The 14,834-nt window shown below is 30.1% G+C and overlaps 1 protein-coding gene across 1 annotated transcript in view; it reads left to right on the plus strand.

Annotated features, from left to right (window-relative positions):
• Nucleotides 1-14,108, plus strand: part of LOC107446643 (guanylate cyclase 32E) — a 116,792-nt gene extending 102,684 nt beyond the window's left edge. The window contains exons 17-24 of the mRNA XM_087161458.1: nt 1,881-2,064; nt 3,012-3,152; nt 4,329-4,452; nt 7,062-7,305; nt 9,169-9,267; nt 10,911-11,002; nt 12,175-13,317; nt 13,872-14,108. Of these exons, the coding sequence (XP_087017584.1) occupies nt 1,881-2,064; nt 3,012-3,152; nt 4,329-4,452; nt 7,062-7,305; nt 9,169-9,267; nt 10,911-11,002; nt 12,175-12,477 (1,187 nt within the window). The 3' untranslated portion in view covers nt 12,478-13,317; nt 13,872-14,108. The remainder of the gene's footprint in view (nt 1-1,880; nt 2,065-3,011; nt 3,153-4,328; nt 4,453-7,061; nt 7,306-9,168; nt 9,268-10,910; nt 11,003-12,174; nt 13,318-13,871) is intronic.
• Nucleotides 14,109-14,834: the final 726 nt, after the last annotated feature.

Here is a 14,834-nt window from a genome sequence, read left to right on the forward strand (position 1 = left end):
ACATTTATGTCTTAATACATTTTTTACAAAATACATTTTTCCCTAGCACATTTTTTACTAAAATTATCTTTATGTCCGACCTTGTCAAACAACGCCTAGTCAAATTTCTAAGAACTTCAGAACTATTTGTGCTATTTAAAACTAATATAATTACTATTTTAACTCTTGAGAACTCGAAGGTACTAATTTAGCCGCTGATACTAAAATTCGTTCACAAATTTTAATTATTCCATTAGGCAGAAATGCTCGGAAAATGATTTTCTCGCATGACTTTAGCATTAGCCACTATTACAAATAAAACTGTAGACAGTTTTGTTTCAACTTATGCTGCACATTCAATTATTGTTTACTAGCTCAAAGATCACTAAGCTATCTGAAACCCCGTGTTTGCTTTATGTTTGTGCTTTTGAAACGCGTTTCCATAGAGTAAAACAATTTTAAATCAATGGTAATTTAAATAAATAAAAATAATAAACTAAAAATTAAAATCAATAGATAAAATTTCGTTTTCGTGCAAATCCATAAGAAATTTGATATTAAAATTATATTTGATTTTAAAATTATATAATATGATTATATTATAAAATTATATAATAACATTCTTCCGAATTTAAAAATAAATTAATGCCCATAACTTTCAAAATTAAAAATAGTTAAATAAATAACAACAATTTTGCAAAGGCATTAAAGAACATAAGAATATTATTCAATAAAATTTTAGGTCACTTTGAATTTTCGATTTCCTAGAAATGTACTTTTAAATCTTTACTTTTTTTGTTTAGTACTTGTACTTTTTACTCGTTCTTTTTTAAGATAAGAACTTTTTACTTTTTACTCGTTACTTTTCTTAAAAATACTTGTACTTTTACTCGTTAATTTTTAAAAGTAACGTTGCCATGTATGGTCATGAATTCACACAGTCCACCCGCATACTCCCGATGAGGGCGTAATTAAACTTCGTATCGTTGTAAGGTATTAAAAGATTTTAAAATTTTTTAAAACATTGATTCTTCACGGGAACTAAATTATTTTTCTAATAATAGCTGGATTAGTTGGACAAAATATTTTTCTTTAAAGTGAAAATATGCAAATATTTTTTTAATGAACTTGAAAATATGATTTAAAATTGTAGAAACAGATTCGATTCAAGACCGTTCCATAAAAATGAATCAAATGGATTTTAGGGAAAATATTTAAATTCTTAGTAATTATTTAAAGCTCTATGTATTTTTTTAAAACAAATATAATCCTTAAACCTAATTTAATTTCTAAAAACATTCATTAATTAGTTTAAAAATATTTCATAATTTTACAACCGTAGTTGAATAGCCGACCCAATTTTGGATATACGGCTACTAATTCACAATTCCGTAGACTTGTAACTTTGAACCAATCCAAAAGACAAGGAAACTCCTGGATCAGTACCCCCAAAGGTATGATTTGTTATATGAACATGGAGGACTTTGTGACTCGACAGATTTAACGTGCATCACTCACCATTTACTACACGGAGAGACTTTGGTCGGTTGAGATTGAATCCACGACCTCTTGGACTAGGATCCATTGCCCTACCAGCCTGGCCCCAACCCCAAAGGTATTATTTGTTTTGGCAACATTGAGGACTTTGTGACTCGACCGATTTAACTTGCATCAGTTACCATTTACTACACGGGAAGTTTTCGGCCGGCGGAGATTTAACGACGATTATGGGCTTAGCACTTTAAACTATTGTACTTTTAAACAACTAACTTTAACTTTTAAACAATTTATTTAATAATGTTTCTTACTTAATGACTTGATTTCAGTTTTTCAATAAATTTGCCTTGTTTCTTTTACTACTTTGATATTTTAAAAGCAATTAATTTCCATTTATATTACAGACATCAAAGAACGTGTAGCAAATCCTCATCTTTATGGTCCTGATTTACATCGTCCTCCAGTCCATGAATTGGATTGTCCAAATTACATTAAGTGCTGCATGGAGGAGTGTTGGTCAGAAAATCCAGAAGATAGACCAGATTTTAAACTTATTAAAGTTAAACTTCAAAACCTTTATGCTGGATTGTGAGTATTAAATAGATTTGAAAATGCTGCAAAAATATTTTTTTTTAATTTTTGTGATGTAATTTTCTTAAATTTTAATCAAAAACCTTATAAGCTTTATGAAATATCTTTTCTAAACTATCTTTAGATTTAAATAATATTAAAGTAAATTTAAATACAGAATGACTCATATCAATATCTTTAAAAAATAAAATTTGGAAAAAGTTTAACGAATAATAAAGTAGTTGAAAGAATAGTAAATATTTGCAAAACCCTTTCTCTTTTTTCTATTTTAAATTATTGAAATTCATTACAGTTAGTATATTTATGTAATGAATTTTATAATAGAAGAACATCTACAAGTACTTTATAATTCAATATAACTTTTTACAGAAAATTATAAACGTTTTGTAGAACTCCAGCGCAAAGTTAAATGCACAAAGTTGCTGTTGTCTAACACAAAGTCACTAAAATCTAGTACAAAGTTGTTATTGTATGCTATTAGGACAAATGGGGTACAAAGTTGAAATTAAATGTTGAACTGCTCATTAAAATGTTGCAATCATGCAACTTCTCAAATTTTTTGTAAAATACCGGTTTTAACTTTCAAGGAATATTACTTACATATATTATGACTTATTTTTCACCTTATTGCACAAAGCAGATATATATGTCAGACAACTTTTAACTATAATTTAGACACGCACTTTTCAAATTCTAGAATTTTCATAAAATATTCCATAAAAATCAAAATTTGCTATTTTCATAAATATTGATTATTTTTTATTTATAAATTTTTTTCTGCATTTCAAGTTTTCGAGTTTTGTTTTATAAACAATAAATAAATTTAAACAGAAAATCTACTTTAAAACTAAATTTAGAAATTCATTCATATCGACGATGATGCGTTGACCATTTCTGTTTTATTGTAGTTCTCTGTTCATCCAATTGATTTTTGTTTCTTTCAGAAATGCCAATATTTTTGATAATGTGATCAACATTATGGAGAAATACGCTAGCAATTTAGAAGCTGTAGTGAAAGAACGTACGAACGAACTATACGAGGAAAAGAAAAAAACTGAGAATTTGCTGCTCAGAATGTTACCAAAGTATTTACTTAAATTGTTTTTAATATTTATGTTTTACAAAGGACCTATAATAATAGGAAGGATCCTGGTTATAAAGCTTAGTTCATTAAATATGCAATACATTCGGAATTATTTCATTCTATAATACTATTCAGTTTATTCATTTTTTAGCTGGCAGATTGTCAATGCTAGATTTTAGCTTACTAAAAATTAATTTCAATTAAAAAACAAAACAAAAAAAAGAATGTAGGTATAATATGGGATTTGTTTTGGCGGGATATTAATAATGTAGTGATAAAGAGAACGTATCAGGTTGATTGGAAATAGAGCGTATTAGGTCATACGATTTTGCTTATAAACGATAAGCTGGCTCTGGCATCATTCTATGTCACATATGTTGGTATCCTTGATCCTTTTCTTCTTCTTAAAATTCAAGTACCCAATTATGCTTAAAATATGCAAACTGTAGTTTTCGTAAAAATAGAGATAATGGTATAAGATCATTTATACTTGAATGAAATTAAGCGAAAATTTTCAGAATGAATGGTTTCGTTTCATAAAAATGAAGAAAAACAACCGCAAGTTAACGGTACAAATAATTTTCAACAATAAAACAATAAAATTACGTAACCAGTATCGAGGTAATGGTACGAAATCCAAAGTAATAAGAAAAATGAAACGAAAAGTTGCATTATGGCGGAAGAAGAATTTATACCGAGAATGTTACGAAACCTAGTGTGAGATAACGGTCAGAAATCCTTATAATTAAGAAAATGAATTAGGAAATTTTGCAATAACGGGAGAAGAATTTTGTCGAATAAAATTACAAAATCAGTATCGAAATAACGATGCGGAATTTTTATACTGCAACGAAACGAAACGCAATTTAAACAAATGACGAGTTTTGCAATATAACATTTTTAACATATAGCGAAATAATTATGCGAAATTTGTGTGCGTTATCGAATGGAAACGAAGTGGAAATAATTATATATCGATATTCATTGACTTTATATTGATGTGAGTTCTTGATATACAGTTTATTGTAGTAAAGTTGACAGTTTATTGTTGTATAAGTTTTTTTTCTTGTACCTATTAGCCCAGCTAAATGGGTATATAGTTTATATCACTCTTGAAATAGTGTATGGATATCTTGATTTGATGACAGAGAGATTTGTTTCTTTTTCTAAAATTTAGGCCCGTGGCTGAGCAGCTTTTACTAGGTGAACAAGTAGAAGCTGAAAGCTTCGATTCTGTGACAATTTATTTTAGTGATATTGTTGGTTTCACGTCATTGTCAGCTGTCAGCACACCATTACAGGTTAGTTATCTATGGATATTCGTCTAAAAATTTAGTTTTATAAATTTTTACCTACTTTGTCTAATAAAAACCAAAAAGAATTTTTTTTTTTTTAAAGAAAAAGTTACAAATCGTTGCAAGGCATGGTATGACGTGACCTCGCATGATATCATCTGAGAAGGATATGAAGATAGTAAACGTGGAATTCAAAGAGAGAGAAAATCATATCACAATTTTTTTAAATTATTTTAATGAAGGAATTACAATATTTTCAAAATATCGAGCATCAGCTGCATTCTCATCTCCTAATGGTAGATGTTGTCATGTGAGAAATACAATTATTTTTTTTCTTACTTATTTACTATCTGCGATGCCATCTTTCGACACATATAGAACTAACACTTTATCTCACAAATTTGCTGTAAGAGTTTTCTATTCTTAATTTTAATGATTTCCTTGTAATAAATTTTCTAAAACATTTAGTGTAATTTAGGACCACCGGTTTTATCAGAGTATAAAATAATAAAAATTAATTTTTATAATCAGAACTCTTGTGGTGAAAAAAAGAGATCGCAATAAAATGAGGCATTTCTTTCCCATAATTCTGCTGATTTTATATAATGCTGATTTTGTATAATTCCCATAATGCTGATTTTGTATATAGGCATTATTTGAAATAATAAAATAATACTCGAATTGTGATTTAATACATATGTGTCATAAGAATTTATCTAAATTATCCAGTCAACCACATATTATTTGATAATTATTTAATTTCTCAAATTTTCATTAATTTATCTAAAATAATTATTTTTCTAGATCAATTAATTTTTTTGTTTTCTAAGAGCTCGAACTAAACTAAAATATATATGATTCTTTTTTTTTTTCATTTAATCGAATGGTCCATTTGCTACTGTTCTGGTATATTTGCCCCGAAATAATTTCTGCGTTCTTTATATTTTATCTACTTTTTCCTACTAAAATAAAATAATTACTGTTAATATCCTTCACAGTTATACTTGAATACTGCAATGAATAAAGTTGTTGATCAAGATATTCATATTTTTTGGATTATTACTATATATTAACATTGATTATTTGTATTTTCTAGATAAAATATTAGTTATCTAAAAAAATTACTTAAGCCTATTTATTTAATGTCCGTCTTCTATTAAAATATGAAAGACATGAATTTCTTTTTATAGTAAAAGAGTGGGTAATCAAATCACATACTTCATTAAGTACGTTTATATAAAAGAGTTTTTTTCTTCTTTTTTGTGTGTGTGTGTGTGAGTGTGTACGTATGTCTGCTTGCGAAATTGAAAGAAGTTCAGTCAACCATTACGAACCCAGAATCTTGAAATAGTAGGATAACTCCCAACTGTTAAACAAAAAATTTTAAATTATTTTAATTGAAACAATTAATAAGATGACGAAGGCGAAACAAAATCCAATCTTTAAAGAGAAATTATTCGTAAGAAAGTGCATAAAATCTCAATTACTTTCTAACGCGGAAGGTTTTTTAAAAAGAGAAAAATTGTGGTACTTTTTACAGAAAACTATCAATTTAAAGCAAATTAAATTTTGAGATTCTATCATCATTTGTATTGTCTGGAAAAATTAAAAATAAGGTTAATTGTGTTTATTTTCTTAATGTAAATTTGTTATTTAAGAAAAAAAATTTTTACCTATTTAACTTTAGGAAAAAAATTAAAATATTGTATTGTCAGCGACAACGTTCAGAATTCTAGGACACCGGAAGTAGATTGAACTAACTTCGGCGCTTTTATTCGAATTCCTTAACTTCGGAAGTAACTTCGACACATTTAAATATAAAATAATTATAAGTTCTGAACTATTACCCCCATCGACTTAATTTTTGACTCTTTCATTTCAGCGCAGACAAATAAATATACATTGCACTCTAAATGATAATGTCAAGTGTGTAAAATTTTATAAGCACAAAACTGAATTTTCCATTTATAAAAACTAATGATTCTTCAATTTGGTTTTGATTTTATTCTGCGCTGCCTGAAAAAACTAATCAGAAAACAATACTGCAGTTAACTAAATAGGAATATTAATCCCGTAAATAGGTATAAGTGTAAAGTATATACTTTGCGTTCACTGTAACAACTGAATAGCTTATAATTTCTAAACTATTTGTTTTGTCGACTTAAGACACAAAATTTCTCGAATGGGTCGAATTGATCTCATTCAAAATTGTCAATCCAGTTGGTAATAATACGTCTCCCAGATGGCACTTTGCGCAGTGATGTAAAGAACAAATAATATACAGACAATTAATATAAGACACTATACCGTTAACGTCATTTTTCATTGTTGCGATTAAATATATTTTCTGTCATAAGAAACTTTGTTATAACTTATGCAACTCACTCATCTCATATGAATTAAGGAAAACGGATTCACGAATGAATGAATGAATAATCACTGAATGCCAAAATTATCGTCTTTTATTCTATTCAGCTTAAAAAATATACATAGATAATCATAATTCACTTCCCAGAAAGTAAATTTATGTTTCTCCAATTTTTACTATTTATCATTATTTACACTTAAGTCTTTAAAATTCTTAAATTAAGGATAACAAATATCTTTTTTTATAGGTTGTAGATCTCTTGAATGATTTGTATACCTGTTTTGACTTTATCATCGGAAGCTATGACGTTTATAAGGTAGAAACAATAGGAGATGCTTACATGGTTGTAAGTGGACTACCCATAAGAAACGGAGACCGCCATGCAGCTGAAATTGCTTCCTTGGCTCTCAGGCTACGGGAAGCAATCCAGACTTTTGAAATACGACACAGACCAAAAGAGAGGCTCAGTTTAAGGATAGGCATTAATTCAGGTTAGAAATACTTATGTTGTTATTGTGATTTTTAATATTGAATAAATCATGTCAAATAAATTCACCAACTATATCTCAGCTTTGTTGGTAAATCCAATAGCCTTCTTATTAAATCCCGACTGCTAAACTCTTAAAAGCTCATAAAGTACCATATGAATATATTTTTTAGCTTATAAAATGCGACTGAACCATCTGGCTAAGAGTTGTTTGCAGCTTATTTTTAGTTAGAGGAACCACTAGGGCAGAAGACTGACTTGACCTCTGGATTTGCTTGCAGTCGTCAGCTGAGCACAGTGGAACGGCCTTCACGCCTTGGGTGGCCCTACCAGGAGAATATTCTCCCGACGTCCTTCACCCGTTCCGCCCAGGGACACCCCCTCGCCGAGGTGAGGCCGACTGCGGGACTTGAGGGGGGAAATTACCCGAAACCCTGACAATTGCTCAGTCTTTAGAACTGAGATCATAGCTATTGGAACTGTCCTTAATTATGCCCAGACAACTGATAATAATTGCATTTGGATATTAACCGATAGTAGGAGTGCTATTCAGTATTTCAAGAACTGGCTGGAAATATTGGATATTCCTGGCCAGGAGATTATGAACCTTCTATCTGAGATAGGCCTGAAGACTCCAATAAGCCTCAAAAGGATGCTATTGCATGTCGGGGTACATGGCAATGAGACAGCCGATGTGATCACCAAGAATGGCTGTGATCTTCCTATGGACTGTTTGAACTGTCTTACTCCCACTGAGATTCACTCCCTGGGAAAACATCGTTTGCTTCCTGCGTGACGCCGTATTCCATCCCATCAGTGCTATGCAGGCAACCACCCTGGCCTATCATTAACATGCAGCGGCCCTCGGTCTTTCCAATCGGTCATGGCCAGATTTCGTAGTGGCCATCTTAAGTGTTTAAGGTTTCAAAATGGGGAGAAGACTTTCCAACCTTGTTCCTGCTCACAACCTGCTAGTCCCGATCACCTTCTTTTTCGCCTTGGCGCTTCTTTTAAGCAGCTGCTGGTTGATCGGGACTTTCGGCAGATATATGGGGAACTGACTCGACGGGGCCTTCTGGACCTGATCTAGGCTTTCCTTCTCCAGGGGGATGTGTAACAACAACAACAGCTTATAAAATATCTTAACTAATATATCAGCTTATAAAAAATAACAACAGTAAATGCAATATTTGGTTTCTAAATAGCAATATTTTGTAAATATTTTTAATAAAATTCTTTTGTTTAGCTCTTGTTTTCAGATACTGTTTTAATAACATTGGTAAAAGTTTATTTTCATTAAACAATGTTAAAAAATGTAAAATATAAATAGTGTTGATAGTTCAACGCCTCCAACATTACTGCGAATTAATAACTTTTTTTTCTAAAGTCCTTAACTTTTTCAAAATTCATGCATCCGAAGCATATTAGGAAGTAATTATTATCTCTCTTTCTCTCTCTCTCTCTCTCTCTCTCTCTCTGTATATATATATATATATATATATATATATATATATATATATATATATATATATATATATATATATATATATATATATATATATATATATATATATATATATAAACATAATAAAAATATGAACGCAATTCTATACTATAGTGTTCTTAGACAATTTGAACAATAATCGGATTGAAAAATATTTCTAATGATTCAAAAGTCAGAAATTTTTTTAACCAAAGTACCTACGAATAAAAGTACTATCTTCTGATGCATGCCAAAAATATTATATTACAATAACAAAAAAAAAACAAAATACAAATGATAACAAATAATAAAAATATGTAATACATGAAAATATTAAAATAATTAAATAAAATTATGTTTTAATTTAATTATAATATTTATCAGGACCCTGCGTTGCTGGCGTTGTTGGTCTTAAAATGCCTCGATATTGCCTTTTTGGAGATACCGTGAACACAGCATCTAGAATGGAGTCTACTGGGGAAGGTAAATATAACTATCGATTAATATAAATATCGATTAAATATAAATATCATAAATATAACTGAACTATCGATTATCACTTTGCATTTTAGATTTTAGTGTATATTGCAAATTTATGAAACTGCCCACAAAAGAGTTAATAAATTTACTTTTAATTTTGTTTCGAATTAAAATCGCAAATTTCTCAATGGAAAATTTCTCAATTGTATTTGTGTACCAACTTACTAAAAGTATTCACCATTAGAAGTTACTCGTGAATTAATATAATCTTCACAAACTTGATTCAATTTGAAGAGAAAGAGCGGTGTTAATTTTTTTATTATTTGTATTGAATTTGTTAATTATGAGTGATATACAATAATTCATTTCTAAATTTAAGTCAGAAAAAAATGAAATATGTTTAAAGTTTTAGGAAATAAATATTAAAATTGGAAAATTTAACTTAGCGATTATGAAACATTTGTAACACCAAGAGTTCGAATTACTGTTTATTTTATCGTTAATCTTTAATAATTGTTCTGTGGCGCCAGGCATGGTGCGTAGGCGCCAAAAGAATCAACGGGATTACAAACACACGATCGGCAACCTTGGAACTGCCCCAGTATTTAAGAAGCTTCGAACTTTACTCAGTCTCTATCCCACACAGTCTTACTTAATTTTTATGTTTCTGTTTTTAGCTTGTTATGTTCAGTTGTTAAATAAATGTTAGTTTATTGTTGTCATAGTTGTCTTCAACTTAATACGAGAGGGTTCCTCCCCCTCAATTGGTGACCTTCGAACGTGATGTGACCACGCCTACCTTGGCAGTAACGCCCACTTCGATATGAACACGCCTACCTAGATAGTAACGCCTACTTCGATAAATGATCCACATTGAACAGTTGACTTGCTACTTGTGACAGCAACATTATCCATCTCCTCGCACTGTTGCTACTCAGTCTCGATCACGCACAACGTCGGCTTGCATACTTATGATTACTCGACTGCTAACGGCAACAGAGGAGCGACTACGACCGTGAAGTTAATACACCTCTCACATTCAGCACTTAAAAAAATACGGTGATCTTAATACAGCTCTCCCGGCTTCTCACAAAAAAACAGCAATGAATCAACTAGTGGTATTCGTTCATCGAATTCTATCACAGATATAATTCTAGTGGGGGAGTACTGTAGCGTATCTACCACTACAAAATTACAACTACAATTCACTAGTATATAAGACATGTTAGCTCGACTCTATGTCGGGGTACCTTTCATAGATGACGGTTGACATGGTCTGTAGCTACCCGCCCCCACAGTTCTAATATATCTAATAAAACACTTTTCTTAACTTAACATTTTTCGACATAAAGTATAACTAAATCTTATCAATGAACCCTTTAATTTTTTGTAAACTCAAATTTCATGCACTTAAATTTTTAACGATTTCAAAATAAAGTTTCGTTTTACATGCTAGCTAGACTAAAAGCAATTTAAAGTGTCTAATATAAGCTTCACTTTTTAAACTGTTTTTGTAGCTTAATTATTTTTGAAAAAAATATTATAAGGGTTTTAAAAATAATATTTTAAAAATCAATGAAACTATCCTATAAACTAACAAAATTTTAACATTTTTTCCCGACGCATTAATTTTTTTAATATTGCAGCAATGAAAATCCATGTCAGTGAGGCTTGTAAAAATATTCTAGACAAAATTGGAGGCTATGTTCTTGAAGAAAGAGGACTGGTGACCATAAAAGTATGTATTTCTTAAATAAAGCATATCAAATAAAACCGATTTCGTGATTCAGACCACACCCTAGATTGATTGGTTAAAGTCTGATACCGTTGTTATTCAAAGAATAGCAGTTCTAGTGATTTGAGAATAAAAGTTCATTTTCCCTTTACACGAGTGAAGTTAAAAATAGGCTAATCACGTGATATCCATTTAAACTGATTTCGCAAAAAAGATCTATAATAGTCAGGAAACATCTTTATTTTAACAGAACATACTAAATGATTATAGTTACAAAAAACCATCGTTATTTAAATTGATTTCATTCATTGTTAAGAGACTATGTTAAGAGTTAAATATTTAAAACCTTTCAGCAATTTACACAAAGATTAAAGAGAAAATCTTTATATATTTAAAAAAAAATAATGTCTGTCCGTTTGCGTCCTTTACAGACACCTAAACCGCCTGACCAAATGTGACGTAATTTGGCATACAGATAGTTTAAAGCAAAGGAAAGTTACGGTTGTCATTAGAACATTCTACGTTCAACCGTTCGAGTGGGATGAGCAAAAAACGAAATGGAATATTCTTAATGGTTAAGCATTAGCCATTTTTTTAAATTTAATTATAGACGATTCAGCTTTTCAAATATTTTAATGATAACGTCAGTGGTATTTGCTAGCTATTTGAGCAGCAAAAAAAGTTTATTGCGCGGACATTAATATTTAATTGATTTTTATTCTCTATGTCAACTGAATTGAATGAACAATATTAACGTGGTGGCATTCGTGGACTACTTAAATAAATTAATATTTCAAAAATCTGACACCTCGTGTTTATTTTTATTAAAGTTATTCTTTCAAAATGTGTTTCTATGAAATATAAATAATTTAAAATTAACGGTAATTAAATTGAAAAAAAAATTTTTTATGTATTTAAGCGCAAAATTAATGGAAAAGAAATATACATTCGTTTAGAAGAAGTTTTTAGTTTCGCGAAAATATTTTAAATTTATAATGATTGACCAAATTTTCACCGTGGTTATACATGAGAAACTATAATTACTTACGAAATTCCATGTCGACTGCAATCCAAACATATGTCTGCAATCCAAATTTAGGAATAAGTGAATCCATTTTCTATTAATATGTTTTTGATTAAGAATTTTGAAAGACAATATTTTCATCTCCTTATAGGGCAAAGGTGAAATGCGAACCTTTTGGCTCTTGGGCAAAGAGGTAATGGATTGCGAATCTTTAATACCCACAAAACTACGTCCACCATCCAGTTGGGACGTCAGGCATCCCTTACCAGACTTATTAAACGGTGGTCGTCCATCATTAATCACATCGCCAAGCATTAATGAGAGCTGTCTCACTCTGTTTGATGACATCAAGAGAACTGCTGAAAATGAGGTCAGGAGGACAAATAATAGTTATCGGTCTGCCCCCGCTCTTAGTTTCAGGCAGTTCTTCTCACCTGATGACTGCGTACTGTGATTACACAATTGTGCAAAGATATGTGGTTTGAGTGATATACAAGATGATATTCAACCGGCCAATGATATTTCAATGTATAAGAATTATCTTGTACTAAATTGTGGTGTAGTCAATAGCTATATTCATCGGTAATCACACCACCAGGATTCACTGAGTTCTGTCCTACTTTATTTGATGGCGTCACACCCCCAAGGTTCAAGAGCACATCAGAAAACGAAGTCGGAATGATATATAGTACTTTGGATCAGCCCTATCTGACAACTCTTTGTAGTTGGAGTTGGTGTTTTGTAATCATTATATAAAACGTTGACCAGCTTAAACGCTGTCTGAGATAATATTCAACTGACGACTGCCCAATATAAATGAAATATCATGTGCTGCAGGAATTATTGTCAATAGCTATGTACTTCATTAATCTTGCTGCCTTATTAATTTATTGGATGACATTAACAAGACAGCAGAAAATGAAGTTAAGAGGACAAAAAATAATCACTGGCTTTTGCTTTTATTCTCAGATTCATGGTTCGTTGTCTGAAGTTTAGTTTGTTATCATACTATTGAATGGTGTATTCTTTAAGTATTGATTCAACTGACGAAATGGGAAAATAATTCGGTGCTATAAGTATTGTGGTATATAACTGTATTGAACTGTAATCATGTCTTTCAGTATATATAAGTTTTAATTTTAAAAAATGCGAATAATTGTTATGAGTCAAGAATAAATGCGAAAACGGGATTAACTCATTAAATATTGTAAAGTTTAAAGTGATATCTGTGATGATACTTAAGTTATTAGCAAAAAAAGAGTGACATGATTTATAACAAGTAAGAGTTCTAATAGTTTTAATAGAGAGAATGTGGCGTAACTACCACTATAAATATTAAATACCAATCACTAGTATATAAAACATGTTAACTTGATTCTATCACGAGGTACCTTTTGATAGATGAAGGTTGACATCGTCGAAGATTAAACTCCCCACATTGGTGACCTACGGACGTGATAAGAAATTGTCAATATTGATGGATGAATCCACATTAAACAGTTGATTTGCTTAGAAAAATATACTGCTCAAAAAAAAAAGAAATCCGGTGAAGGTAAATAAAGTCTCCCGGTTAATAAAAAATAACGAGCGAAATGCTTGGAAGAAAAAAATAAATATAATGAGCAAAAATTGAATTTAAATAAACAGCATTAATCAACTAGTGGTATCTGTTCATCGAATTCTATCACAGATAAAATTCTGGAAGGGGAGTAATGTGGCGTAACTACCACTATAAATATTAAATACCAATCACTAGTATATAAAACATGTTAACTTGATTCTATCACGAGGTACCTTTTGATAGATGAAGGTTGACATAGTCGATTTGTAATTCCCCACAAGTAATAGTTTTTCAAGTCGTACTGTTTAAAATTGGGGTTTCTAGCTGTTTCACAACATCTAGAGGACATAAAAAGTGAACTGTGAGTTAGAACTAATGATTTCTGGTAAAACTGTTTTTCAACTTTGTATGTTTCTTATCTGTTCAGTATGATCTGTGATCAATTCACTGAATGATGGGATATATGTGGAATGATAACTGTGATGATATATAACAGACCAATAAAAATGAATTATGTGGTGCTATAATTGGATAATGAAACTTTGTGAATAGGATATCGACATACTGATTATTGTGGTATTTCTCCCGTTGTGATTGTATTTTTCTGTTAAAGTGAGATTTTATTCAAAACTTTTAGATATTATATTCACTGTAGTAAAAAAAAAAATATTATTTAATGTTGTAGTTTCAATAATGAAGTGTTTTAAATAAGAAGTGGTTATATTTGGTATCTAAAAACCGTGCCCAGATTTAACACTACTGCCAGGCAATCGGGCTTACTTTTATAGAAAACATTAATTTATTATTCCATTACATTAATTTAATTTAACGCTTATAGATAAACGCTGAGCTCGTAGATAAAACATTTTTATAGATCATTATATCCTGATAGCCCAAAGTAACACAATAATTCCCTTATCGATTTTACGTCCCATTATCATTATCATTAGTTTAGAATTCAATCATTTTTTAAAATAAAAACTTTGAATTAATTATTAACCTATTACATAAAACTTAATAAAAGAAATACTATTCCTAAAACTAAATATTTTACTTATTTTTCAACTCTACTGCACAATTACAACTACCCAACTTCTATATAGGTGTAAATACTATCACAAAAATTCTGAAATGTTATTAGTGAGTAAATGCAATCTTTGTCTTTATAAGCTTTGAACAAAAATCAATAGAAAAAAAAGTCGATTTAATACTACAAGAAAATCATTTTTTTTAAAAATGAATACAAATGC

The sequence above is a fragment of the Parasteatoda tepidariorum genome, chromosome 4 (assembly GCF_982258835.1).
Source record: "Parasteatoda tepidariorum strain Cologne lab strain chromosome 4, Ptep-v5.0, whole genome shotgun sequence".
Taxonomy (NCBI): Eukaryota; Metazoa; Arthropoda; class Arachnida; order Araneae; family Theridiidae; genus Parasteatoda; species Parasteatoda tepidariorum.